We start from the raw sequence: 26,998 nt of genomic DNA on the forward strand, positions 1-26,998 counted from the left end.
ACAAAGCCCTGACCTCAATCCTATATAAAGTTTGTAGGCAGAACTGAAAAAGTGTGTGCTAGCACGGAGGCCTACAAACCTGACTCAGTTACACCAGCTCTGTCAGGAGGAATGGGCCAAAATTCACCCAACTTATTGTGGGAAGATTGTGGAAGGCTACCTGAAACATTTGACCCAAGTTAAACAATTTAAAGGTAATGCTAACAAATACTAATTGAGTTTATGCAAACTTCTGACTCACTGGGAAAGTGATGAAGGAAATAAAAGCTGAAATAGATCATTCTCTCTACTATTATTCTAACATTTCACATTCTTAAAATAAAGTGGTGATCCTAACTGACCTAAGACAGAGAATTTTTACTAGGATTAAATGTGAAAAATTGTGAATGGAGATTGAAATGGAGTTTAAATGTATTTGGCTAAGGTGTATGCAAACTGCGACTTCAACTGTATCTCCCTTTCCCTATCTGATTTATTTCCTATGTCTGATTACATGTCTGATTACGACGATGATGATCCATAACACCAAGATAAAAACATTGAGTTAATGGTGCAGCATGACCATAGGCCATGCTCACGGCGGGGGTTATGTGAATAATGCTCCCAAGGTAGAGTTAAGGGCCTACCGTCATGGTGACCCTGTCATCGAAGCGATTTCCTTATGTGTGGTGATAAAGTATGCACTGATGTTTAAATTCATATGTTCCTTTCCCCCTTCTGAGAATGAATTGCACTATGTGAAGCGTTGAAACTCAATGACAATGTAGGTAATTTACAATTGTAATGTACTAAGTGTAAGAACATCTTTCCTGGAGGGATGGAGTGCTGCATCAGATGACCTGGCCTCCACAATCACCTGACCTCAACCCAATTGAGATGGTTTGGGATGAGTTGGAACGCAGAGTGAAGGACAAGCAGCCAACAAGTGCTCAGCATATGTGGGAACTCCTTCAAGACAATTGGAAAAGCATTCCAGGTGAAACTGGAATGCTGAGAGAATGCCAAAAGTGTGCAAAGCTGTCAAGGCAAAGGGTGGCTACTATGAAGAATCTCAAGTATAAAATATATTTAGACTTGTTTAACACTTTTTTGCTTACTACATGATTCCATATGTGTTATTTCATAGTGTTGATATCTTCACTATTATTCTACAATGTAGAAAATAGTAAAACATATTTTTTTGGGACACCAGTGCACCTAGAAAAAAAACCACACAGATAATAATTGTTGTAATGATTAGGCTTTGCTATATCTCAGCCCCTGAGTAGTATAGAGAATACACTTGACAGTGGTGGTTGCACAATTACTACAGAGAAAATGGCTTGTTTCTAGCTCAAACCGTTCCAAAGTTATGAGGCAAAATGTTTGTTTTTTCTGTTGGCGGGCTGCATTTTACATTCATAAACCATGTCATGGGCAGTTCTAAAACTACTCGCTTCATCAGGACATTTGCTTCAAAAGTAGCTAGGATTCATATAGGCCTAATGTAGGCTATATTCTCAATCTTAAACATATTTATTTCTGGTGCTCCTTAACCCTGTATTTTGTCATTGATGACAATTCTTATCATTAAAACACTACCTCGAATACTTTTCATTGTACTCCTAAATGTCTGTGTGCTGTTAATTTAAAAAAAACTTAATAGCACATGTACTCCTTGTAAAAAATGTCAGTGTAGAGCAGGGGACACTATGACTTGCTCTCTGTGTCCTTAATCACGTCATGCTTATGCATTTGGAATTGCCATCAGCTGACATGAGTTGAGTTCTCTATGACCTTCCAGTCAGAACAGGTGCATGGATAATCTAATGTTAGTACAGTCTTTAAATCACATAGGAGGGTCAGGTTACACATTTCAACAGCAGATCAGTGGAAAGGTGCCCAGCCATTCCTTCAGTCTGACAGACAGTGCTCATAACAGAAGCAGACTGAGGACGTATAAACAAAGGTTAAGCCTAAATAGAATGTTCTAGAAGTGAATAGAAGTAGTCATATGTTTAGATGTAGAATAACATCAGCTAACTACCTACAGATGCGGTCAGATATATTGGCACCATTGACCTGTATGTGGGGAGTGCAATGGAGAATAATGTTTTCTTTCTTCCAGAACTGGTTGAATAGATATTTTTACCCTGTAGGGACCTGCTACTTGCCACAGGTGAGAAATGACACAGTACACGAGAATCATTCCCTACAACCAAATTAATTCGAATTTTAAATAATTTATTACTGGCCATTTTTTACTTGGTCCTGTGCAGTTATAAATAAAATAAATAAACGTGTAAACACCAAAGGTATTTTAAATGTCAACTTATTTTTGAAGAAATAGATAATCTTACAAGGGTGCAAGTATATTTTACCGAATCTGTAAAAGAGAAAAATCACCAAACAGATTGCAAAATTGGGGTCCATTCGTTCACCTTTCATTCGTTTGCTCTCGGTGCGGTGTGTTATAGGGACCACCCACCTACCGATGGGAGACTGACAGACATAATTTTCACCCGTTTCTATAAGTAGAGTCGGTTTCCAAATTACAGCCGTCAATCTGTGAAGAGGTGCAAAATACTCTCAAACAATAGGAGACGCTAGAAAATCGTACTGGTCAGTCCGTGCCTAATGACTGAGTGGAAAGCAACAGATTTTAGCTAGCTAACGGTAGCTTTGCTAGGTATTTATGACAATATCTGCTAACTAATTGTACCATTGCCATCTGCCTAAAGTAAACCTGTTGACACCATAATGATGATAAAGTGGTTTCCTACTACTTCTTTGCCTACTTTAGCAATGCCATCATATTTCCAAGGCACTATAGTGTAATTTAGATTAAATCAGCATTAGCCTCATTTAGAACGAATTGACAAACTTGAAAAGTTAAGTTGGGCCTCAGTCCTCAAGATAACCTTCATAACAATGCTGTGAAATGTATTATGCTGGTAATTAGGATTCAATCAATATCATCTTGGTTGTTGCTTCTTTTGAAATTCATCTTTCAGTAAGACAATATTTTAACCATGTACTGATATTTCTTCAGGGTAATGATTACACTATTTTTTTTACACTATCAGTAGTAGTTTTAAGTTAGTAAATTTAAGCATTGATTCTTGTCAACAGAAGGGACATTCATTACCACATACTCAACATTAAATGCTGGCTAACTGTTATTATAAACTGGGTGGCTCGAACCCTGAATGCTGATTGGCTGACCGGCGTGGTAAATTAGACTGTATACCACGGGTATGACAAACCATTTATTTTTACTACTCTAATTACGTTGATAACGAGTTTATAATAGCAATAAGGCACTTCAAGGGTTTGTGGTATACAGTATGACCAAATATACCAAGGCTACGGTCTGTGTCCAGGCAATTTGCGTTGTGTCGTGCGTAAAAACAGCCCTTAGCCATGGTATATTGGCCATATACCACACCCCCTCTGGCCTTATTGCTTAATTGGGACACTAGTCAGGATCGAGGGAAAGATGAACGTAGCAAAGTAGAGAGAGGACCTCAGACAGGGGTGAAGGTTCACCTTCCAACGGAACAACGATCCTAAGCACACAGCCAAGACAACACAGGAGTGGTTTCAAGACAAGTCTCTGAATGTCCTTGAGAGGCCCAGCCAGAGCCCGGACTTTAACCCGATCGGACATCTCTGGTGAGACCTGTGCAGCAACGCTCCCCATCCAACCTGACAGAGCTTGAGAGGATCTGCAGAGAAGAATGGGAGAAATGGGAGGTGTGCCAAGCTTGTAGAGTCATACCCAAGAAGACTCTAGGCTGTAATCGCTGCCAAAGGTGCTTCAACAAAGTACTGAGTAAAGGCTCTTAATATTTTTATTTTTAAAAACAGTTTTTGTTTTGTCATTATGGGTTATTGTGTGCATTTCAGAATATGGCTGTAACGTACCAAAATGTAGAAAAGTTCAAGGGGTCAGAATACTTTCCGAATGCACTGCAATCTGAAACGCAACCAAAACAAACAGAAAATGCATCCAACAAGTTTGTAGTCACAAGCTTGATGTAGTCATTGCGTGCTAGGAATATGGGAACAAATATGGGACCAAATATTAAACTTGAACTAATTTAATAAACATATAAGTGAATTTGTCCAAAAACTTATGATAAATGCTGGGACCAGATACATACAATGATTTCATTTCTAAACGGTAAAAGAGATATGTATGAAAATACCCTTAAATAAAAGGTGATATTGTGTACTGTCGCCTCATATGAAACATTTGATCTCAAATCCAAAAATGAAACTTTTTGCTTTACTGTCCAAATAAATACATAGGGGAGTGGAGGTTCACGCAGGCGTTAAAAATTGAAATCTACAAATGTTTCCCCTCCAATCACATATTAACACACCCACAACACACACGACAGCTGGGAATTCGACCCTTAACAGTGTCATTGAGTAACGGGATATTTTCAGCCCTGGAAGCTAATTAGGTAACATCACAGCCGAACGGAGACCCAAGGTGTTAAGTTGTAAGGCACCTCTATGCCTCTGCACATGTCTTTAAGGAGGGGAACTCTCTCTGGCGATGACAACTACTTATTATCACCTTGTTGACGGCTTGTCGACAGCTTTACACTATGCATTGACAGCTATCTCGACCTTTAAGAGAGTGTTACTACAAATCAAAGCCTTTATGCCCCTTGGCTCAACTCCTTATTAAGTATTCCACACAGGTTACTCTTAACCCATTAGCCATCACATTACACAGGATATTATAACCTTTTCAAGAGGAAAGTGCTCAGGAAATGTAATCACATGTCTCTATTACTGTGCGAATGTTCTTGAGATTCTCTATGCTCACCTTCAGTGAACATTAGAGGAGTCAAACTTATTCCAAACATCTCTGATGAATAAATAATATGTGATTAAGTAGGTCAATGAACATCTAACTGCATTATGCTGTACATCCAATTACACACCATTAAAATCCCTAAAAATATAAATGACCAGTTGAATACAGGTTATGAAATGAAATGAGGATGTTTTAACTTATTTTTTCTCATTTTGGGAATATGGTACTGGTACTGTAAAGACCTGCTGCTTGCTATTGTCAATCCAAACTACCTCACAATAACAAATTCAGAAGTAAAACAACATGGGTAATGCTTTCAATGCATCCTCTGTCCACCCTGGAATAGCCTACAACGAGCCTGATAGGTCAAAGAGGTATACACCTCTAGTCCCAAATACAGATCTTTTGAAATAAGCAGTCTAATTTATGTCATGACATAGCCCATCTCCATATATGGCTGAGTAACACTCTTTATAAAGAGTGATGGAGACCAGGGGAGACAGACCAGGGGGAGACACAAGACACTGGACATCCTGAAGGTAGGCATATAGAGGCAGTCTGCTGAGGAGGGCAAAGATAATCATTATACGACCTAACAATGGTCATAACCACACATAGCTGGTCAGTTGACTAATATTTGTACTTGTATGTCTATTTCCTTTTCAGTAGAAATTATTTCCACCAAAACGTATCCAAGGGGTAATCAACAACTGGTAAGAATCATAATCTTCATAAAAGAATAGGTTCTACAAGATGCCTCCTAATGGTTTGAGTGAAGTCTTTAAATGTGTTTCATGAAAAGTATAACAGCTTGCCAAATTTGTAATGCAAACATTTTGGTGTTTGTACACATCAATCTAGTCAACTTTCACAGATGTACAGACTTTTGTTGAGGACTTTTCCTGCAACGCACGAAATGCAGATGAGCTTCGTGATTTACATAATTTCACTGAAAACCCTTACACTAACAGACAGTATTGTACTTTTCATGTAGCCTACTTTTGGCCAGCTAACAGCCTAACCACCGAACAAGCAACATTATGGACTAATAATTAAAATCATGTTGCTACAGGATTATTTTGCTGTGACAATATAGGTCAAATTAAGATGCTACATCTGTATATTTTGTATAACATATCTCTCCTGTAAAGTAATTAATTACAATAGTCAGTATCATCACTAACACAAGCGGTAAATATCAGCTACAGTGGACGTAGCTACTTTTGGCCTGCTGTGAAAGTCACATGATTTTGTTTATTTACAACGTTCTATTGGTTGGCTGACCTTCACATTGTTCAGATAAACTCTTATTAATCTATGACTCTAAATCTGGTATCTTACTGCTGTTCTGCCTTGACGCTTGTGTCTATTTTAGGCTTATATTTTAAAGTTCTATTGTTCCGCCATGACCATTATGCTATGATACAATATACTACTCATATACAATACACATGTAAACATACAGTAGTAATACCAGTATACCATTTTCCAATAAAACTTAGGTCTTTGGTGGAAAATGTTTGGGATCAAATGTTTTATTTACATTATGCATTCCAAAAATGGTACCAGAGAGAAGTGAAGTACAGCCCTGGAGCCCTAAAGTTGTTGATGTATTTAATATTGTTTAATATTAGTGTTTTACACTGATATTAGGTTATTACCACAATATGCACGGTTCCCTTTGTCATGAACAGAATAAAATGTAAAACTATCAAAATGTGGTTCATATTGTAAAAAATACTGTAAAGTATGAAGTTTGAAATGGTTGTTCTTTCTTAAGTTTGAGAAATGTCTGTCATGAGAATCCTAGCATACAACAAACCATTGCAACAGTGAGAGGACAGCCACATGTAAATCGGGAAGCTATGCTACATCTGCTTCTACATATGCATTGCTTGCTGTTTGGGGTTTTCGGCTGGGTTTCTGTATAGCACTTTGTGACATCGGCTCATGTAAAAAGGGCTTTAAAAATACATTTGATTGAAATAAATGTAATTGATAATTGAACCTAATAATAATAGATACACAAATACCTCCATCGATTTAAGAATGGGGGCCGCATTGATGGCAGTGTTTGGGTCTGTTCCTGCCTTTACAGAATTAAAAATGGGGGACAGTTTGATGGCAGAGTTTGGCGCCGCAGCTTCCTTTCTGCGTAAGTCAGACAAGGAGCGTATGGAATGCCAGACTAGACCCTTTGACATAAAGAGAGAGTGCTATGTGCCTGACCCTGAGGTTGAATACGTCAAGGCCACAATCACCAGCAGAGATGGGGCTAAAGTCACCGCTGATACGGAGTTTGGAAAGGTAAATAGTTTGGTGAAAAACATTTCTGGAAAATCATAAGACAATACATTTTTCTACTACGGTAACTCTATGATTGATGAACTATTAATTATAAACTGAATTGAGTTATGTGTTTTTAATGTTTACTATTAAAATTATTCTCACAAGAGAAAATAAAAAAAAGCAGAATCCTAACATGACATATAACTTTCAAGCAAATCAGGCATTACGTGTAAATGTATAATTTGCGAAAATTCAACACTGTGTGTAATCAATCTCAAGTTAGGATTTGTCTCTACACCTTAAAAATTGAACAAAACAATTGAATTTGCTCTTCTTTCAGACTGTTACTGTGAAGGAGGACGACGTCCACCCCCAGAACCCGCCAAAGTTTGATAAAATTGAGGACATGGCGATGTTCACCTTCCTGCACGAGCCCGCTGTGCTGTTTAACCTCAAAGAGCGTTACGCGGCCTGGATGATCTACGTAAGCAATGACCTGCTAATATCTCCAATAAATCAAGTATTAATTCAAATGAATGAAACTAAATCTGCGCTATCCCCCTTGTCTTCCACAGACCTACTCAGGGCTGTTCTGTGTTACTGTCAACCCATACAAGTGGCTGCCAGTGTACGATCAGTCTGTTGTCAATGCATACAGAGGCAAGAAGAGGAGTGAAGCTCCACCTCACATCTTCTCCATTTCTGACAATGCTTACCAGTACATGTTGTCAGGTAAAATATAACTTTCATTTACATTGACATGGAAAATTACATTTGGAAAATGACAAATTTACTGTCTGTTTTCTTTCAACAGACAGGGAAAATCAGTCTGTCCTTATCACGTAAGTACATCAACCAAAGGCTATATCCATTTGAGACTATTTGAAATTAAGAGAAATTCTGATAGGTCAACATTTGTATTTTTAAATCCCAGTGGAGAATCCGGTGCTGGAAAGACTGTGAACACCAAGAGAGTCATCCAGTATTTCGCCAGCATTGCTGCTGTTAGCGGAAAGAAAAGTGCATCTGATGAAAAAAAGGTCAAATAGAATGAAAAACATTTATATACTTTTTAATATTAATAATACTTTTTTGAAAGAAATGTGGGGGTGGTAAAAACGTTTTCAGTGTAAACTTAAATGACTAAAACCAGATAAGTATATAGAAAAGATAATGGATCAAAATATTTTAAATAAGATCATCTTTGAGAACTAACAATCACTCAATTAAAAATTAAATAGTCAGGGAGAATTTAAAATTCCCAAAATGTTATAATGTTTGAGTCACTCAGATTGCATAAGAACAAGGTATAAGCCATGTCATAATGTGTAGAATTATTGAAGGAAATTAACTTTAAAAATGAAAAATAATATTCTCAGCCGCATGGCAAAATGTACAGAATTGCAGAATATTTGCTTTGAAACTCTAAAACCGCACCATTTGCCACGCCCCCAACATTTTTCATGGCTGAATGTGTTAACAAAATATTTCATACAGATCTTTATTGCATAATTTTAACACTGTGTGGTTGTTGGGTTGTAGGGGACCCTGGAGGATCAAATCATCCAGGCCAATCCTGCCCTGGAGGCTTTTGGTAATGCCAAGACCATCAGGAATGACAACTCCTCCCGATTTGTAAGTTTGGTCTTTGTTTGTTTGTCAAATATCATTTAAATCTTATCATACATGTTAATATTTTCTGTTATCTTCTGTGTTTGAATTTTAGTAGGATCTGGATTTTATCAGGATATAATTAGTTGATGTCATGACGTCAGCTAATCTTTCTCAGGTCATCAGCTAATCTTCCCTTTTGGGACTGTAGATCATATCAAATATGTATGTGTGCAACAAAGCTGGGTTTAATTGAGTGTTTGATTGAGCTTGCCTAGAGAACCCGATAGGTGGAATTTAAACTTGTAGGACTATTCCATCAGTTCCATTACACCATGCAAGCTCAATCATGCGCACCTACTAAGCTATTCAAAAAGAAAACAAATACTACTTGAAGCCAGATCTGGTGTGCTCTGTAATTTCTGCTTTGACAATAACTTACAGGGTAAATTCATCCGAATTCATTTTGGAGTCACTGGGAAGCTTTCGTCTGCTGACATTGAGACTTGTGAGTACAACACTCAACTTGCCCAGGCTTGAACAGATCTCTTTGACAGGAAACACATTAATACCAAAATAACCTTTCCATACTGATCAGATCTTCTAGAGAAGTCACGTGTCACGTTCCAGCTCAAGGCTGAGAGAGACTACCACATCTTCTACCAGATCCTGTCCCAAAAGAAACCAGAACTTCTGGGTGAGTATTAAATCATCAAACTGAGGTCGATTCTGGATTAAACTGAACCTTTCTAATGAAATCCAATTAAATTCTTATGGTGCAGCACAGCCAGCCCAGGCAGTGTGCTAACGTAAACTCACCCCATTCCGTACAAATGTGCGCCACCGCAACATTCAAACGAGTCTACAAAGAAAACTAATGGGATTGTAGCGACTGTGTTGACTTCAAAATCGGGGGTGTGAACTAGGTTTCTATTCAAGCGTTGATCGACATGGTAATGGCTCTATAGTATTGGAGGAAAGTTGAAAAAACGGACCCTCCGTTACATTGTGACGTGTCATGTCGTAACGTACAGCACGCATAAAGCAACTATTTCTGTCTTACAATCTCTCTCCACCAGGTGTAGCACTTCTCTCATCGTTTAAAAACAAGAAATGGACAGTGACAAGGGTAAGGGGGGGATACCTAGTCATTCTTTTGCGTCATCATTGCATGCGATCATCATTCTCAAAGCCGCTGTTTACTTCTAAGATCACTTTAGCACCACCCTAAAAACCCGATTCGAATTCGACACAAACCTTCAAATAGGTATGTAATGACACATTATATAAACTCTTTAAAGTGTTTAATTTACATTTTAGAGGCGATAAGGTGATAAGTTGGACAGATCGAGTGAAAAAAAGCCATTTTCCCACACAACATCTCCTTCATCTCCAACATCTCTCTCCTTCTCACTATCACGCATTAGTTTCGCTTCCCCACCCGCCATTAAAAAAAAGACCCGACGGGGCTCATTGCCTGCTTGAATTATGCAGAAACGGGCAGCGTTTAGGTCATATAATTGATTCTGTTGGAAAGGGGAGAAATTGTGCTTTACAATGGTATTGACATTACAGTTGATCTGGAAGTATTACGTTTTTGGGGCGCTAAAATAAGAGAAATTGTACGGACCAAGGCGAGTTTACGTTACCCCCATCCCCCCACTGTAAACCTCACAAAACAATATAGTGTGATTTTTAACATTTTCTTTGTCCACGAGAAAGGTGCAATTATTAAAAAAAAAAAATTAAGCACACAACACTAATACTCAATACACACAAAACAATCTCCAGCTGCAGTTTTTGAAACTTGATTAGGGCTAATTTGTTGACCTGTCTATTTATAAAATGACTTATTTAAAAACAATGCCAATTTTCTAATTGACCCCAATCCACATACTGATTATATTATGTTATGACCTATACCACAGCATCAACAGAAATTATACTGTGCTGTTCAATTATTTTCAGAGATGCTACTCATCACCAGCAATCCCTATGACTATGCCTTCATCTCCCAAGGAGAGATTGCTGTAACTTCCATTAATGATTCAGATGAGCTAATGGCTACTGATGTGAGTAATATATCTATATACTGTATATGATATAATAGTCCCATCCCTTCTCCAGTGCAAAACAATTACCTTTAATTTGGGACTAGGATGCCTTTGATGTGCTGGGCTTCTCCCAAGAGGAGAAGAATGGCATTTATAAACTGACTGGTGCCATCATGCACTACGGCAACATGAAGTTCAAGAATAAGCAGCGGGAGGAGCAAGCAGAAGCAGATGGCACGGAGGGTGAGTGCTGAAGATTTAAAACCGTTCACTTCATTATAAAGTAGTATCTGAAAAATCTGAACATCTAAAATCAGTTAGATTGCCTCTTCCAATCATAAAACTTTGCCTTTCTAGATCTTGACAAAGCTGCATATCTGATGTGCCTCAACTCTGCTGACATGGTCAAGGGCTTGTGTAACCCAAGGGTCAAGGTTGGGAATGAGTGGGTCACCAAAGGTCAGAATGTCAACCAGGTGAGTCTCCCAAAAAAATTCATAATATTGAGCATGAAACTTGTCTATAAAGTTGCTAAGATGTTCATACCTGTAATTCCCGATTGAACATGCTTTTTTTGGTCCAGGACTAGGCCGATCAGTGTCTTGGAAACTGTCCATTGTGTTTATGTTGAGGTATTTTCTTCTCTCAATATTTTGTAGGTCTACTACGCTGTTGGTGCACTGGCAAAGAAAATTTACGAGAACATGTTCCTCTGGATGGTGATAAGAATAAACCTTACTCTGGACACTAAGAATGCTCGCCAGCACTACATTGGTGTGCTAGACATTGCTGGCTTTGAGATCTTTGAGGTGAGTGTTTGATGTAAATTTGATAAAAAGGACACATCATAAAACGATTAATCTACAAAATTACAGCTGACAAGATAAAGTAACTGTGAACTTCTATTTCAGTTCAACACATTTGAGCAGCTGTGCATCAACTTCACTAATGAGAAGCTGCAGCAGTTCTTCAACCACCACATGTTTGTGCTGGAACAGGAAGAGTATAAGAAAGAGGGCATCGTCTGGGAGTTCATTGACTTTGGCATGGACTTGGCTGCCTGCATTGACCTCATTGAAAGGGTTGGTATCTTCAGTTGTGCAGAAGTTTATATGATGTATCCTAAGTAATCTTTGAGATTTCAAATATTACAAGGACAGTCTTCATAAATGTGCTTCCATGACAAATTATTCTGATATTTATTCACTATGCTTTTCCCTTAACGTTAATTTATTTTCATTCATTCCTTCCACTAGCCCATGGGTATCATGTCCATCCTTGAAGAGGAGTGCATGTTCCCTAAGGCCAGTGATAATACATTCAAAGCTAAGCTGTATGATACGCATCTCGGCAAAAATGCATGCTTCCAGAAGCCTAGGATTGTTAAGGGTAAACCAGAGGCCCATTTCTCCATGGTTCACTATGCTGGCATTGTTGACTACAACATTGGTAACTGGCTGGTGAAGAACAAGGACCCGCTGAATGAGACTGTGGTCGGACTGTTCCAGAAGTCAAGTCTTAAGTTCCTGGCAAACCTGTTTGCAAACTATGCTGGTGCAGAAGGTGGTACTATGTGTTCATATCTGCAAAGAATACAACACATTCAAATAAATAACAATCCACAGTATATCATAGTAGTAAAAATAGTATATTTGAATAGTTATTTCATTATCATACAGCACCTGAAGAAAAAGCGGCTGGAGGAAAAAAGAAGAAAGGCTCTTCCTTCCAGACTGTGTCTGCATTGCACAGGGTAAATCTGAGCTTAAATCAACATATGTATAATGAACAAATGTATTATATTTGCACTATACTTGAGATGCCAGTATGTTGTGGATTGGCATGTTAGCATTAAATGCCGTTGTGACTCGTGAGGTACTTGGAGACTCATTCACTGATGGAAAATTCTACATTTGTCATACTGACAGGAGAACTTGGGTAAACTCATGACCAACTTGAGGTCTACTCACCCCCACTTTGTGCGTTGCATCATCCCCAACGAGACCAAGACTCCTGGGGCCATGGAGAATCCTCTGGTCATGCACCAGCTGCGCTGTAACGGTGTGCTGGAAGGCATCAGGATCTGCAGAAAGGGCTTCCCCAACAGAATCCTGTATGCTGACTTCAAACAAAGGTAAAATAATTATTAATTTCCTTATCAAAATAAATTCAACTGTTTACCTATTCAGGTGTTCCATTTTTGAAGATAATTGTTTTCTATTTTAAATTCAGATACCGCATCCTCAATCCAAATGCTATCCCTGAGGGTCAGTTCATGGACAACATGAAGGCATCAGAAAAACTGCTGGGCACTTTGGATATTGACCACACCCAGTACAGATTAGGACACACTAAGGTAAATTATCTAATGGTGAGTTCGTAACCAAGTAGGAAGTAGGAATTTACCACATACAACTCAAAATAATCCACTTGAACTCCCCTCCAACTGGTAATTACTTGTGTGAAACTCGTCTATCATCCTGAGCTCCCACTTCTTCAACATACTGACATCGGATAGTGAGTTACTAAGGTAATTACCCCGATAACAACATTATCTTGGAAAACATTGTTTATAAAAGCAATCTATTAATATGGTTTATGAACACTATCATTTGTTGACAAGCATGATAGCTGTACTTTTAGACCACACCCAGTACAGATTAGGACACACTAAGGTAAATTATCTAATGGTGAGTTCGTAATCAAGTGGGAAGTGGGAATTTACCACATACGACTCAGAAATATCCACTTGAACGCCCATCCAAATGATAATTCTAGTGTGAAAATCGTCAATTATCCTGAGTCCCTCTTCTCTCACAAGCTTAACTCTTGACGTCACTTACTAAGGAAAGGACCTCAAACAGCATTTTCAGACAAAACTTTATTTATAAAAATCAATCTATTAATATGGTTGTTGAAAACTATAATTTTTTTTAACAAGCATGATAGCTTTACTTTTAGTTTATGGATTATGCAGCTTGTTGCCCATTAACCACTCTTGAAATAACTGCTAATATACAACTGATAATGCTTATCTCATGTCATCTGTCTCTTGGTCAAATGGGTCAAGTCAAGAAATACACATTTATACTTGGTATAGGGCCACAATGTAGTAGATCCAGATCTACAGTAAGCAATTAAAAGCATAATGGCCAAACCGTTTCAGATGGACTTTCTACTTTTAAAGACCTTGCCAAATTTAGTAACTCTTGGTCAACATGCTGGGTCTGAAGTTATAAAATCAATTGCTCATTACAGAAGCAAGAAATTAGCAATCTAAACATGACTGCCACGTTTTGTAAATCTGGGGGGTACCACAATCAAATTATTTATAGTCAACTGTCAGAAAAATACAATCCCACCAAATACAAGACGATCCAAGCACCACATTATGACCTTTGTGTATCTTCAGGTATTCTTCAAGGCTGGTCTCCTGGGTCTACTTGAGGAGATGAGAGACGATCGTCTCGCTCTTATCATCACTGGCTTCCAGGCCCGATCACGTGGTCTACTTGCTAGAATTGAGTTCCAGAAAATGGTTGACCGCAGGTATAAATTAGATTATCTTAACATTTTGCAGAGGATATGTTAGGGGTGAGGAACGATTGTATTAACCATATTTTATAAAAATGTTGCAGGGATGCCTTGCTTGTGATCCAATGGAACATTCGTGCCTTCATGGGTGTCAAGAATTGGCCCTGGATGAAGATGTTCTTCAAGATCAAACCTCTGCTGAAGTCAGCAGAGACTGAGAAGGAGATGGCCAACATGAAGGAAGAATTCCTGAAGCTTAAAGAGGCTTATGCTAAAAGTGAAGCCCGTAGAAAGGAGCTGGAAGAGAAGATGGTCTCCCTTCTCCAAGAGAAGAATGACCTGCAGCTCGCTGTCCAAACTGTGAGTAATATTAACTGCACTACAGTTACTTTCTGCAGTCACATCTTTGGTCAAAATGGCCTTACTGGTTAGCTTTTAGCTAAGAGCTAACAAGAGAAATATAAAAAAAGAGAGAAAAGAGACGTGATTCTCTAAATAGATACGTACAATCAGTGGAGCATTTGTCAATCATTTGTACTGTCCAAATATTTTGCCTCCAAACAAACTTCTGAGCATTGGAGAATATGACATACTTACAATATATTGACACATTGACAGCAAGAAGACACTATTGTTGATGCTGAAGAGAGATGTGAAGGTCTGATCAAAAGCAAAATCCAGCTTGAGGCCAAAGCCAAAGAGCTGACAGAAAGACTGGAGGATGAGGAGGAGATGAATTCAGAGCTAACTGCTAAGAAGAGGAAGCTGGAGGATGAGTGCTCAGAACTCAAGAAGGACATTGATGATCTGGAGCTCACTCTGGCTAAAGTGGAGAAGGAAAAGCATGCCACAGAGAACAAGGTCAACACTTTTCTTTATTACTGTGTTGTTAAAACGACAATTAATACGTTTGGAGGAAGTGTAATGACAATGTTCTGTTTCCTTAGGTTAAAAACCTGATTGAGGAGATGGCAGCTCTGGATGAAATTATTGCCAAGCTGACCAAGGAGAAGAAGGCTCTGCAGGAAGCTCATCAGCAAACGTTGGATGATCTGCAGAGTGAGGAGGACAAAGTCAACACGCTGACCAAGGCCAAAGCCAAACTGGAACAGCAAGTTGATGATGTGAGTATCAAATAGGAATTCATAAAAATGACAGCAAAATAAGTTATATCAAACAAGTTGGCTACAGTAAAATGGTTACTCTGACTATTGTTCAATATATGTTTTATCAGCTTGAAGGGTCTCTGGAGCAAGAGAAGAAGGTGAGAATGGACCTTGAGAGAGCCAAGAGAAAGCTGGAGGGAGACTTGAAGTTGACCCAGGAGAGCCTAATGGACCTGGAGAATGACAAGCAGCAGATGGAGGAGAGAATGAAGAAGTAGGATCACAGGTCAAAAAGTGCTTTCAAAGTATTATTCAATAGCAAACACAAAAAAATCATATTCTTCTCAACAGGAAGGACTTTGAGATGAGCCAACTGAACAGCAAGATTGAGGATGAGCAAGCCTTGGGTGTCCAGCTCCAGAAGAAACTGAAGGAGCTGCAGGTAATTTGAGAAAATTGTTGAAATGCTTTACTTGTTAAAGTAACATTTTTACTAGATAAATTTAATTCCTACCATTTCAGGCCCGCATTGAAGAATTAGAGGAAGAGCTGGAGGCTGAAAGAGCTGCCCGTGCCAAGGTGGAGAAACAGAGGGCAGACTTGGCCAGAGAGCTAGAAGAGATCAGTGAGAGGCTGGAGGAGGCTGGTGGAGCCACTGCTGCCCAGATTGAGATGAACAAGAAGAGGGAGGCTGAGTTCCAGAAGGTGCGCAGAGACCTTGAAGAGGCTACCCTGCAGCATGAGGCTACAGCTGCCACTCTGAGGAAGAAAAATGCTGACAGTGTAGCTGACCTGGGAGAACAGATTGACAACCTTCAGAGAGTGAAGCAGAAGCTGGAGAAAGAGAAGAGTGAGCTCAGACTGGAGCTGGATGATGTGGTCTCCAACATGGAACAGATTGTCAAGTCCAAAGTATGTGGTATCATTGGTAAATCAAAGAGAAAAATCTATACATGCTTTTTAAAGATGCAATCTAGTGATGCTGTTCTGTCATTCAAAAACAAATCTGTTTTTAGACAAACTTGGAGAAAATGTGCCGTACTCTAGAGGACCAGATGAGTGAATACAGGACAAAAGCTGAGGAAGGACAGCGTTCCATCAATGATTTCACCATGCAGAAAGCAAAGCTTCAAACTGAGAATGGTATATTAACAAAAAATTATAAATTGAACAACCACAATAAATTTCCTGATTAAGTAATATAATTAAAAATAATTTGAATTGCATGAAAACAGGTGAATTTGCCAGACAGTTGGAGGAGAAGGACTCTCTGGTCTCTCAACTGACCAGAGGTAAGCAGTCCAACGTTCAGCAGATTGAAGACCTCAAGAGACAATTGGAGGAGGAAGTCAAGGTATTTATACAAAGAATGCAGTGGCACTTATCTAACTACATTCATCATCAGGCATAATTACAGATCCTTTTTAAAATTTCCTTACCAGGCAAAGAACGCGCTTGCCCATGCAGTGCAATCTGCTCGCCATGACTCAGATCTGTTGAGGGAGCAGTATGAGGAGGAGCAGGAGGCCAAGTCTGAGCTGCAGCGTGGCATGTCCAAGGCTAATGCTGAGGTGGCTCAGTGGAGAACCAAGTATGAAACTGATGCCATCCAGAAGACTGAGGAGCTTGAGGACGCAAAGTAAGGATGTTTTATTACTTCCTCTTACTTTTCAGGATATTGAACCTTGGCTGAATGAGCGATACACAAATGTACATGATGAATAATACATGGATTACCTGTTATACAACCGTTATATATTAAACAACTGTTTTGAAATGTTTTTCTCATCTACTGTATGTCAATCTAGGAAGAAGCTGGCTCAGCGTCTGCAGGATGCAGAGGAAGCTGTGGAAGCTGTTAATGCTAAATGTTCATCCCTGGAGAAGACTAAACACAGACTCCAGAATGAGATTGAAGATCTCATGGTGGATGTGGAGAGATCCAATGCAGCTGCTGCCTCTCTGGACAAGAAGCAAAGGAACTTTGACAAGGTAAAGAAAAAACATGGAATACACAAGTCCTATTAGCCTTCATTATTGTACATGAGGGGCGGCAGGTAGCCTAGTGCAGTGGTTTTCGACTGGTAAGTTTTTGGAACACTCACTTATAAACGTGTCCTTTGGAAAACTTGGGAGTACAGTTCTTCCAGAAAGTATTCATACCCCTTGACTTATTTCACATTTAGTTGTGTTACAGCCTGAATTCAAAATGGATGAATTAGATTTTTTTTCTCACCCATCAACACACAATACCCCATAATAACAAAGTGAAAACTTTAAATCAAATTTCATTGGTCACATACACATATTTAGCAGATGTTATTGCGGGTGTAGCGAAATGATAATGTTGCTAGCTCCAACAGTGCAGTAATATCTGACAATTCACAACAATACACACAAATCTAAAAGTAAAATAATGGAATTAAGAAATATATAAATATTAGGATGAACAATGTCGGCGTAGCATTGACACAAATACAGTAGAATAGAATACAGTATATACATATGAAATGAGTAAAGCAGTATGTAAACATTATTAAAGTGACTAGTGTTCCATTATTAAAGTGACCAGTGATTCCATGTCTATGTATATAGGGCAGTAATCTCTGAGGTGCAGGGTTGAGTAATCGGGTGGTAGCTGGCTAGTGATGGCAAATTAACAGTCTGATGGCCTTGAGATAGAAGCTGTTTTTCAGTCTCTCGGTCCCAGCTTTGATGCACCTGTACTGACCTTGCTTTCTGGATGATAGCAGGGGGAACAGGCCGTGGCTCGGGTGGTTGACGTCCTTGATAAAATTTTTGGCCTTCCTGTGACACCGGGTGCTATAGGTGTCCTGGAGGGCAGGTGGTGTGCCCCCGGTGATGCGTTGGGCAGACCGCATCACCGTTGGTGGTGTAGTTGTTGTACCAGGCAGTGAAATAGTCCGACAGGATGCTCTCAATTGTGCATCTAAAAAAGTTTGTGAGGGTCTTAGAGGCCAAGCTAAATTTCATGTTTGAAGAGGCGATGTTGCGCCTTCTTCAACACACTGTCTAATAACAAAGTGAAAACTTGATTTTAGAAATGTTAGCAAATATATTGAAAATGAAATACAGAAATATCTCCTTCAAATAAGTATTCAGACCTCTGAGTCAATACTTTGTTGAAGCACCTTTGGCAGAGATTACAGCTGTGAATCTTTCTGGATCTTTCTGGAAGTCTAAGAGCTTTCCACACCTGGAATGTGCAACATTTTCCCATTACTGTTTTCAAAATTCTTCAAGCACTGTCAATTTGTTGTTGATCATTGTGAGACAACCATTTTCAGGTCTTGCTATAGATTTTCCAAGTAGATTTAAGTCAAAACTGTAACTTGGCCACTCTGGAACATTCAATGTCTTGTGTTTTATTTTCCTGCTGAAAGGTGAATTCATCTTCCTCTAGGATTTTTCCTGTACTTAGTTCCAATCCGTTTCATTTTTATCCACCAAAAACTCCCCAGTCCTTCATGATTATAAGCACATCCATAACATGATGCAGCCACCACTATGCTTGAAATATGGAGAGTGGTACTGTGTTCTATTGGATTTGCCCCAAACATAACACTTTGTATTCAGGACAAAAATGTAATTACTTTGCCACATTTTTGGCAGTATTACTTTAGTACCTTGTTTCAAACAGCATGCATGTTTTGGAGTGTTTTATTCTGTACAGGCGTCCTTCTTTTCACTCTGCCAATTAGGTTAGTATTGTAGAGTAACTAAAATGTTGTTGATCCATTGTCAGTTTTCTCCTATTACAGCCATTAAACTCTATGACTGTTTTAAAGTCACCAATGGCCTCATGGTGAAATCCCTTAGTGGTTTCCTTCCTCTCAGGCAACTGAGTAAGGAAGGATGTCTGTATCTTTGTAGTGACTGGGTGTATTGATACACAATCCAAAGTGTAATTAATAACTTCACCATGCTCAAAGAGATATTCTATCTACTTTTTTTAAACCATCTACCAATAGGTGCACTTCTTTGCGAGGCATTGGAAAACCTCCCTCTTTGTGGTTGAATCTATGTTTGAAATTGACTGAGAGACCTTACAGATAATTGTATGTGTGGGGTACAGAGATGAGGTAGTCATAACAAAATCCTGTTAAACACTATTATTGCACACAGAGTGATTCCATGCAACTTATTATGTGACTTGTTATACACATTTTTACTCCTGAACTTATTTGGCTTGCCATAACAACGTGTTGAATACTTATTGACCCAAGACATTTCAACTTTTCATTTTTAATGAATTTGTATTGTAAAGATTTTGACGAACCTAATAACACTTCGACAGTACGGGGTATTGTGTTTAGGCCAATTACAAAAATAATCTCAATTGAATCCATTTACAAAGTCATTTGTATCATTTTACTTCGCCTTGTGAGAAACCATTAGCAAAGGCAAGTCTGATTATGCTTAGCTCTGTATCATAGCCTCTGCCATAGAAACAGGCAGAGCATAGTTTTGTGTCCGTGGTTGCACCTTTACAATGCAGAAAAACCGGTCTTCTCTCACCCAAACCTATTTTAATCTAAAGACCTAATGTACAGAGAATTCTTTTTAAATTAATGTATACCATGGATTCGCGGGAAGCTCTTAAAGGGGTACTTGCAAATTAATCATAATGAGTAAGGGACTATGAAAATAGATAAAATAAACACAATTTCATCTATAAAAACCATTGTCAGGCCTCCCGGGTGGCGCAGTGGTCTAGAGCACTGCATCGCAGCGCTAGCTGTGCCACCAGAGTCTCCTGGTTCGCGCCCAGGGTCTGTCACAGCCGGCCGCGACCGGGAGGTCCGTGGGGCGATGCACAATTGGCCTAGCGTCGTCCGGGTTAGGGAGGGTTTGGCCGATAGGGATATCCTTGTCTCATCGAGCTCCAGCGACTCCTGTGGCGGGCCGGGCGCAGTGCGCGCTAACCAAGGGGGCTAGGTGCACGGTGTTTCCTCCGAGACATTGGTGCGGCTGGCTTCCGGGTTGGAGGCGCGCTGTGTTAAGAAGCAGTGCGGCTTGGTTGGGTTGTGCTTCGGAGGACGCATGGCTTTTGACCTTCGTCTCTCCCGAGCCCGTACTGGAGTTGTAGCGATGAGACAAGATAGTAATTACTAGCGATTGGATACCACGAAAATTGGGGAGAAAAGGGGGTAAGAAAAAACAATAAAAAAATAAATAAAAACATTGTCATTGAAAATAGATGATTAGCAATATGGATCAGATGAGATGGAGGTCATTACCACTAAATAAATGAATTGGACAATTTTTTTTGTCCTGCAGATTTTATATACAGTATACATATATTTTTACCCCCTCTTTCTCCCCAATTTCGTGATATCCAATTGCGATCTTGTCTCATCGCTGCAACTCCCCAACGGGCTTGGGAGAGACGGTGTTTGAGTTATGCGTCCTCCGAAACATGATCCGCAAACAACGCTCCTTAACACCAGCTCGCTTAACCCAGAAGCCTGCAGCAGCAATGTGTTGGAGGAAACACCGTTCAACTGACGACTGAAGTCAGCCTGCAGGCGCTCAGCCCGCCACAAGGAGTCGCTAGATAGGGATGAGCCCAGTAAAGTCCCCCGGTCAAACCCTCCCCTGACGCTGGGCCAATTATGTGCCGCCTTATGGGACTCCCAGTCACTACAGCCTTGGGATCGAACCCCAGGCTGTAGTGATGCCGTATAACACTGTGATGTAGTGCCTTAGACCGCTGCGCCACTTGGGAGGCTGCAGAATTTTTTATCCCATCAAAGTGTGACATGGTTCAAAAAAGGTTGGGAACCACTGGTCTAGTGGTTATAAAATCTAGCTAGCAACCTCAGACCAGAAAACCTGGTGCGGAGTGAGCTGGAAACCATAGAATTCCTGGCATCATCCTACATCCTACCATCACCTGCCGTCGTGGCCTTGAGCAAGGCACTTAACCCCCTGACCCATTGCTTCCAGACACTGTGTGTCTCAAGGAGTTGGCTTGTTAGCATAAAGACACATTTTCGTTCTCTGTAAGTTATTGGACAATAAAGTACATCTCATCTTAATCATACACTGCATTCAAAATACCTAAAATACCTGTATGATTTTCAGGTCCTGGCTGACTGGAAGCAGAAGTTTGAGGAGTCTCAGAGTGAGCTGGAGAGCTCCCAGAAAGAGGCCAGATCTCTCAGCACTGAGCTCTTCAAACTCAAGAACTCTTATGAGGAGTCTCTGGATCATCTGGAGACCATGAAGAGGGAGAACAAGAACCTCCAAGGTCAGAGCATAATAACTAACGGCCTATATAAAACTTAGTAAATAAAATATGAATATGTTATAGAGATCAGTTATCCCAAAAATATTCTGATGTACAACTACATTTTTCCACAGAGGAAATTTCTGACCTTACTGAGCAGCTTGGTGAGGGAGGAAAGAGCATCCATGAGCTGGAAAAGATCCGTAAACAGCTGGAGCAGGAGAAGGCTGAGATACAGTCTGCTCTAGAGGAAGCTGAGGTGAGAACAGAAAACATTTCCAGATAGGGAAAGTACCACCATTGAATTTTACGATTTTACAAACTATTGGTGGCTGTGTTCTCATAGGCCTCCCTAGAGCATGAGGAGGGCAAGATCCTGAGAGCTCAGCTGGAGTTCAATCAGGTGAAAGCTGACATTGAACGGAAGCTGGTGGAGAAGGATGAGGAAATGGAGATGAATAAGAGGAACCAGCAGAGAGTTGTGGATACCCTGCAAAGCTCCCTGGAGTCAGAGACTCGCAGCAGGAATGAAGCTCTCAGGCTGAAGAAGAAGATGGAAGGAGATCTCAATGAGATGGAGATCCAGCTCAGCCAGGCCAACAGGCAGGCATCCGAGGCCCAGAAGCAACTTAAAGGTCTCCATTCCCATCTGAAGGTATTATTTCCACACCATTGAATTAAAAGCATTGCTTGTGCCTTCAGATAAAGCCAAAACACACTGTGAAACAATACAATAAATATAGTAAAATTAGTAATTCTTTCTACAGGATTCTCAACTGCAGCTGGATGATGCTCTTCGTAGCAATGATGACCTGAAGGAGAATATTGCCATTGTGGAGAGACGCAACAACCTGATGCAGGCTGAACTGGATGAGCTGAGAGCCCTGGTGGAGCAGACTGAGAGAGGCCGCAAACTGGCTGAGCAGGAACTGCTGGATGTTAGTGAGAGAGTTCAGCTGCTGCACTCACAGGTAAGTCGGTAATACATAACAATTTGTGTTCTCCTTACAGTTGAAATAATTAATGGTGAAACTGACACGTCTGTTTGCGATATTACAACAACAAAGAAGTTACTGCAAATGAAAAACACAGTTTTTTCCCTTTGGACATCATTGCAAGCACGATAAAACAGCAGAAAATGTACTGTACCATGTTGTGTGACACTCCTCACCTCTGCTTTGTCAACAAAACAAAAACAATAAGAATGGCGGTTGGACAGACAGTGCCGATTCCCCTACTATGGATTCCATCTTTAAATGTCTGCTACTTGAGGTACGTAGAGGTAATATAAAAGTAATTTGTCTTATATATGTGTAGAACACCAGCCTACTAAGCCAGAAGAAGAAGCTAGAGGGCGACACATCCCAGCTTCAGAATGAAGTGGAGGAGGCTGTGCAGGAGTGTAGAAATGCTGAGGAAAAGGCCAAGAAGGCCATTACTGATGCTGCCATGATGGCAGAGGAGCTGAAGAAGGAGCAGGACACCAGTGCTCACCTGGAACGCATGAAAAAGAACATGGAGCAGACCATCAAGGACCTGCAGCACCGCCTGGATGAAGCTGAACAAATCGCCATGAAGGGTGGCAAGAAGCAGATCCAGAAGCTGGAGGCCAGAGTAAGTGTCTAAGCTACAATCTCGTCTATTAATTCAATGTCACATGTCATATTTCTAGTCATATTTCTAGCTGCAATATTAAAGTAGTGGTAACTAACAAAGTAATTGGAAATGTTGTGTTAACATTGATCATGTCTTTCTAGGTGAGAGAGCTAGAGACTGAAGTGGAACTGGAGCAAAGGAGGTGCAGTGATTCTGTGAAAGGAGTCCGTAAATATGAGAGACGTGTCAAAGAGCTCACTTACCAGGTACACTCCTTACCAGGTTTAACTTGACAGTGCACAATTACATTAACATGCTCCGAATGAAATGTAAGATACATCTCCAGTATGACTCTGTTTTGTCTCTTCTTTTTGGGTGCAGACTGAAGAAGACCGTAAGAATTTGAGCCGCCTGCAGGACCTGGTGGACAAACTGCAGCTGAAGGTCAAATCCTACAAGAGAACTTCAGAGGAGGCTGTAAGTAACCTTCTATCATCCAACTGATATATCTGTAATTTTCTAATTGTTTTGTTTGCTATAAATTTAAATCATATTTAAAAATGTTCACAGGAGGAACAAGCCAATTCCAATTTGGGCAAGTTCCGCAAGATTCAGCATGAACTGGATGAGGCAGAAGAGAGGGCTGATATTGCTGAGTCTCAGGTCAACAAGATGAGAGCCAAGAGTCGTGATGCCGGCTCCAAGGTCAGTAAAGTTACTTTTTAAGAATCCTAAAGGATAATTTGCAGACTTTCCTTATACTGCAGTGTCCCAATGTACAGTGCCTTGCAAAATATTCATACCCCTTGGATTTCTTCACATTTTGTTGTATTACCAAGTGCATTTAAAATAGATTTAACTGCATTTTTTGTCAACAATCTGCACAAAATACACATACAATCGACACATACTCTGTAATGTCAAAGATTCATAGAAATTGAAGAGTTCATCTCCCAAAGTCAATAAATCTTTGGCAGCGATTACAGCTGTCAGTCTTCTTGGGTAAGTCTTTAAGAGCTTTACACACCCGGATTGTGTCATATTAGCCCATTATTCTGTTCCTTATTATTCAAGTTCTGTCAAGATGCTGGGGATCATGGTTAGGCAGCAATTTTAGGCCAAGTTAAGCCAGAAAGTATATTAATTTGCTGTGTTTTGTTTTGTAGTGTTAATTATATTCTGTATATTTGTATTTTTCTTTTAAGTCATTTTTGTGGAGTCACTACAATGTTGTTGATCCATCGTCAGTTTTTTCCCATCACAGCCATTGAACACTAACTTAAAAAAAAACACCAATGGCCAAATGGTGACACCACTGAGCTGTTTCATTCCTGTCCTGCAGCTCAGTTCAGAAGGACGACTGCATCTTTGATTTGTCTAGATGGATTAACTTGACCATGCTTAAGGTTTTGGGGCGGCAGCGTAGCCTAGTGGTTAGAGCGTTGGACTAGTAACCGGAAGGTTGCAAGTTCAAATCCCCGAGCTGACAAGGTACAAATCTGTCGTTCTGCCCCTGAACAGGCAGTTAACCCACTGTTCCTAGGCCGTCATTGAAAATAAGAATTTGTTCTTAACTGACTTGCCTAGTTAAATAAAGGTAAAAAAAAAAAAAAAAAAAAGGTTAAAGAGATATTCAATGTCTGATTTGTTACCCATTTACCAATCACTGCCCTTCTTTATGAGGCTTTCTAAAAGATCCCTGGTCTTTGTAGTTAAATCTGTGCTTGAAATGTAATACTTGACTGAGGGACCTTACAGAGGTATGTATGGGGGATAGAGGAAGGGTTAGTCATAAATAACATCATTTCAATCCTTTTTCACACAAAGTGAGTCCATGTGATTTGTTAAGACAAATTTTACTCCTGAATTTATTTAGGCTAGCCTAAACATAGGGGCGGGATATTTATGCAACGACTATATTTTAGTTATCCAATTTGTATTAACCATTTTTTTTTTTTTAATCTTCCACTGACATCACTGAGTGTTTTGAGTAGATTGTTGACAATTTAAAAACAATTCAATCCAATTTAATCCCACTTTGTAACACAATAAAACATGAAGAAATCCAAGGGGTATGAATACTTTCGCAAGGCACTGTAGATGAAAAAAGCCTCCAATTTGAAAAGCTTTAAGGCATATTCATTAAATGTGCTATTCATAATATCATTATATATATTGTTATTCATAATGGATAACAATGTATGTTTATTCATTTGCTGCCATCTATTGTGTTCTAAAACTATACAGGACAAGATCAAGGGACATTTTGATTGAATGCCAATAGTCAGAATGACATCATGGATTTATTTTTCAATACCTCAGGCTAGGACCAACATAGCTGATAATGATTTTTGAGAGGAGTTCCCTTTTAATTTTGGCTAAATCTAGAATTGTTTTTGATTACTCCTTGAATCTGTGCGGCAAACAGCTTTAACAGTTGTAACTCATTTCTGTAATACTGTAGTTGAAGAGAAAAATATATGAGTGTTTATTGAATTCTTTAATTGGACATTATTGCTCCAATTAACATTTTGTAAAAGCTTAGTGTTGGCTATTACACAGTAAAGAGAATCAGATACGTGTTTACTATCTGTATGGGACAGCATGATATTCATAAACAGTATGTGTAAGTTTCCAATCATATATTTTAAGGACACAGTAAATGGCAGTATAAAATGTTTTCCTTTACACAGTAGTATTAAAATGTCCTCATAATCCATCCATCTTCTCTGTCACAGAAAGGAAAGGATGAGGAGTGAGGCCAAGAGTTGTGATGCTGGCTCCCAGGTCAGTTCTTTTAATGAAAATAATAATATTGGTTATAATTTGTAAATTCCCACATGTATTACAACAGCCTCTACCTCAATAGCTCTGTAAGTATTTGATATCCAACAGCCATACTATTATTCATTACAACTTTTTTTTCTATATTGTGTAGGACAGGATCAAATATGAATTGGATTACAAACATTATTTCAAAAGCATATCTTGGTTTCAGTGGTCACTTTGTGCTATGGCAAGCAAAAATGTTTTAATACATGATTTATTGGAACAGTTGATGGAAATATTTATATGAAGAACAGTATTTGATATGACATTTTTCAGAAAATACAGAAGCACATTTTCTCAACCTTTATTTATCTTCTTTGTCATAGAAAGGACATGATGAAGAGTGAAGCTCTCGGATGGACCTTTCTGAAAATCTATTGATTGTAGTGCTTTAGTCTTTCTTTATTCTCCATGCAACATAAGAATAAAGTCAATTTAAATTGCTACTTTGTGTATTGCTTGTAACATGTTACCTGTATGCCAAAGGTTTTCCATGTCTGGTATAGACATCAGGGTTGTTGTTGATTCCAATACAAACAGGAATTCCATAACGAAAAGGACATTTAATGTTCCATAATCTAAATTGGTTATTTATCTCAAATTGACTAATAATCACCTGGCCCAGTGATATGCTGGACAGAAATTGACTTGTCCACTAGTACACACATCATATCAAATTGTTAATCTGTTGTCATATATACTGAAAGGGATCTTTCATAATTTCAGTGCTGTGAGTATTAGCTTGCCCTAGGCCTAAGGGCATAATTGGCAGTTAATGTCATCATGGTCAGGATATATACAAAATAAATAGTATTTTTACATTACTAGAAATATGACATTTTTAATGACAGTTATGTGATTCTGAGCAGTGGACAAAACAACACAGACAACAATAAAAGTGGGTATCTGAACT

At 39.3% G+C, this 26,998-nt stretch overlaps 1 protein-coding gene across 5 annotated transcripts; it reads left to right on the plus strand.

The window, feature by feature from the left end:
* Positions 1–6,919: 6,919 nt before the first annotated feature.
* LOC129859244 (myosin-7-like) lies at positions 6,920–26,529 on the plus strand. 5 transcript variants are annotated; one of them, XM_055928755.1, is made up of 38 exons: positions 6,920–7,120; positions 7,443–7,586; positions 7,678–7,834; positions 7,917–7,944; positions 8,037–8,142; positions 8,645–8,737; positions 9,158–9,221; positions 9,312–9,410; positions 10,682–10,785; positions 10,872–11,010; positions 11,125–11,243; positions 11,427–11,576; positions 11,679–11,849; positions 12,024–12,333; positions 12,447–12,520; positions 12,696–12,901; positions 13,000–13,123; positions 14,180–14,316; positions 14,406–14,661; positions 14,920–15,162; positions 15,249–15,425; positions 15,536–15,681; positions 15,759–15,849; positions 15,930–16,319; positions 16,424–16,550; positions 16,643–16,761; positions 16,850–17,046; positions 17,216–17,399; positions 21,516–21,681; positions 21,795–21,919; positions 22,007–22,315; positions 22,428–22,631; positions 22,978–23,274; positions 23,418–23,522; positions 23,638–23,733; positions 23,827–23,961; positions 25,995–26,043; positions 26,412–26,529. In XM_055928755.1, the coding sequence occupies exons 1-37, from the start codon at positions 6,920–6,922 to the stop codon at positions 26,013–26,015; spliced, it is 5,814 nt and encodes a 1,937-aa protein (XP_055784730.1). In that variant the 3' UTR covers positions 26,016–26,043; positions 26,412–26,529. The 5 variants fall into 5 exon arrangements, with proteins under 5 accessions (XP_055784730.1, XP_055784731.1, XP_055784734.1 ...); XM_055928756.1 differs by lacking the exon at positions 25,995–26,043; XM_055928759.1 differs by lacking the exon at positions 25,995–26,043 and having other exon boundaries at positions 12,456–12,520.
* The last annotated feature ends 469 nt before the right edge of the window (positions 26,530–26,998 follow it).

Source organism: Salvelinus fontinalis, chromosome 7 (assembly GCF_029448725.1).
Source record: "Salvelinus fontinalis isolate EN_2023a chromosome 7, ASM2944872v1, whole genome shotgun sequence".
Taxonomy (NCBI): domain Eukaryota; kingdom Metazoa; phylum Chordata; class Actinopteri; order Salmoniformes; family Salmonidae; genus Salvelinus; species Salvelinus fontinalis.